General features: G+C 36.0%; 1 protein-coding gene across 1 annotated transcript in view; it reads left to right on the top strand.

Annotated features, from left to right (window-relative positions):
* Nucleotides 1-2,522, top strand: part of LOC106880200 (structural maintenance of chromosomes protein 3) — a 55,947-nt gene that overhangs the window by 48,821 nt on the left and 4,604 nt on the right. The window contains exons 31-32 of the mRNA XM_052972905.1: nt 957-1,025; nt 2,011-2,188. Of these exons, the coding sequence (XP_052828865.1) occupies nt 957-1,025; nt 2,011-2,188 (247 nt within the window). The remainder of the gene's footprint in view (nt 1-956; nt 1,026-2,010; nt 2,189-2,522) is intronic.

The raw sequence follows: 2,522 nt of genomic DNA, 5'->3' as shown, positions 1-2,522 counted from the left end.
GCTTGACAACCGATGCTTACAAGGAATAAGTCCAGGGGTTGATTCCTTCAACTACAAGGCGGTGCTCCAGCATGGCCATCGTCAAATGACTGAAACAAGTAAAAGAATAAAAGAATACCAGAAAACCGTTCCGTGCCACTAAACCAAGGAGATTCTTTGAATATGTCCGATGTATTTTAAGGCTAAATAGTAATTCTGTTTACGTTTGCGTAACTGAGATATTTTAGTGGGATTATAATAGTTATCGGTTTTACACTTCTTTCTAGATTCTGTGTCACAATATAGAAACATTTCTCATGGCACCAATACACACAATACATATCTTTTTATGTTTTCTGTAAATTTTTCACAGGTCCAGCTAGTAGTTTATAATAGCATTAGCTATAACAAGCTGCTTGGTGGCTGTTTTATATGCAAATCCATTTTGTACTGGAGCTGAATACTTCCTTACCATTACTCTCAAACTAAATCACCACAATATAGTGGGCCATTTGTCTAACTTTATTCATTTATTTCAGTTTTACATCCATATTTCCAGCATGTGTGAGGAAGTTTTGTTAGCACCTTGCAAATGTTTTACATTTATCCTTAATCTTTTGACTATGATGAAGAAGTAAAATCTGTTGTCTGTGAGGGTAGACTCAGGTCAAATACATTGTTTGTCCTGAGTCTACTTAGTCTACGAGGAGACAGTTTTGAATACAGAGTGCAAAGATGGAATTATTCATTATGTATTTTTAGTAAGATTTTCTGCTATTTTTCTTTATTTGTAATCTTTTTGGAATGGATATGGTAAGTGCAAGTCGTGAAGGTATTTGGGTTGAATGGCCTTAAAAAATGGGTTCTGTGCCTAAATTGTTGAAATTAATGTATTTGAAATGACAACAACAACATTGGTTACAAACTAAAACAATTTCTCTGTATTTTCTTTTATTTTCATTTTCTGTACATCTCAGAATGAAGACAGCCAGCAGTCTGGTGCTGATGTACCTCTGGTGGAACAGTTTACAGGTGTTGGTATCAAGGTAAATACAGTTTTTAGTTTACAGTACACATAGCATATCTCAGCTTGTTACTAATTGAATTAGTTTGTGAGAGGAGGTGAGCTTTAGATGTTTCTAGACTGTAGGTTTTAAAGGAAACTGGATAAGATAAAGCATTTGAGTCCCAGATTTTGTCAGTGCTCATGTTTTATTATAATTCTGTTTGTTACTGTTACATCCCAGTATTAGGAGATCTTCTGGGAAGATTGTTTATCGAGTGGTATTCTTTGTATGTCATGTGTAGCACAACATAAATTAATTCATTTTTATTTTGGATACTTGGGTTTCGGGAAATGGTTAATTTTCAAACTGTGTTAGGGATAACTGGGTGTGGTTTCGTCATGGTGTAAAACAGCTATGGGCAACACTCTTTGAAAAACAGGCCACACGAGACACTCTTCATCATCAGGTAGACTGCACTAGTAAAAATGATAATTGCTCATTAGACATGACACTCAGAAAGTTCCATGGGCCATAAGTTGCCCATGACTGGTATCAAAAATATCCCCAATGTTTGAACTATATTGGATTAGTTTTTGTTGATGTGGAACATTGCTAGTTTCCTTATATTCTACTGTTTTATTGTATTTCTTGATGTCCTTTTAATGTTCCAATCTCACTCTGGCTTTCATCCTTCCAAGGAATGGTACAATGAAATAAGGAGCAGCTCTATTATAGTTGTACTGATTCTATTTATTGTATCTCTTTCTTCAACTTTGCTGTGAAGAATCAAATGTTGAAGTTATCCACTTATCTATTGTAACAAGCAAACACATTATCATCATTTAATGTCCACTTTCCATGCTGGCATGGGTTGGATGGTTTGATTGAAAACTGGTAAGCTGGAGAGCTGCACCAGGTTCCAGTCTGTTTTGGCAGGGTTTCTACAGCTGGATGCTGCCCTTCCTAACACACACACATTCACAAAGGACAAAACCCTTTCTACTAATTCACTTTCTCCTTGCAGGTGTCTTTTACGGGCAACAAAGCTGAAATGCGTGATATGCAGCAGTTATCAGGGGGCCAGAAATCACTGGTGGCCCTCACACTGATTTTTGCCATCCAAAAGTGTGACCCTGCCCCCTTTTATCTTTTTGATGAAATTGACCAAGCTTTAGATGCCCAGCATCGTAAAGCTGTCGCAGGTAAGCAATACCGTTTCTCTCCTCAATGGAGCCAATACTCTATTGCCTCTCTCTTCTGTCTTTGATGTATTTGGTTTAGGGTTTTTTTTTTTTGTTTTGCTTTAAAAAGAGTTCATTTTTATTTTCTATTGGAAATTTATTTTACATGAGAAAATGAAACTGGGAATTGTTATTTTCCTTGTGTTTGAGTTTTTGAAGAGATTCCATTGTGTGGTTTTCTTTGTACATGTATCTTGTGATGTCTGTGAAAGATGTTCCTCTCTCTCACTGCTGTTTGTTTATGTGAAGTGTCTTTTCTGTAAGTTTTACTTTTTTTTTATCTTTTGTGGGTTAT

Source organism: Octopus bimaculoides, chromosome 14, assembly GCF_001194135.2.
Source record: "Octopus bimaculoides isolate UCB-OBI-ISO-001 chromosome 14, ASM119413v2, whole genome shotgun sequence".
In the NCBI taxonomy this organism is placed as follows: domain Eukaryota; kingdom Metazoa; phylum Mollusca; class Cephalopoda; order Octopoda; family Octopodidae; genus Octopus; species Octopus bimaculoides.
The sequence above is the reverse complement of the archived record's forward strand: the minus strand, read 5'-3'. Positions and strand labels throughout refer to the sequence as shown.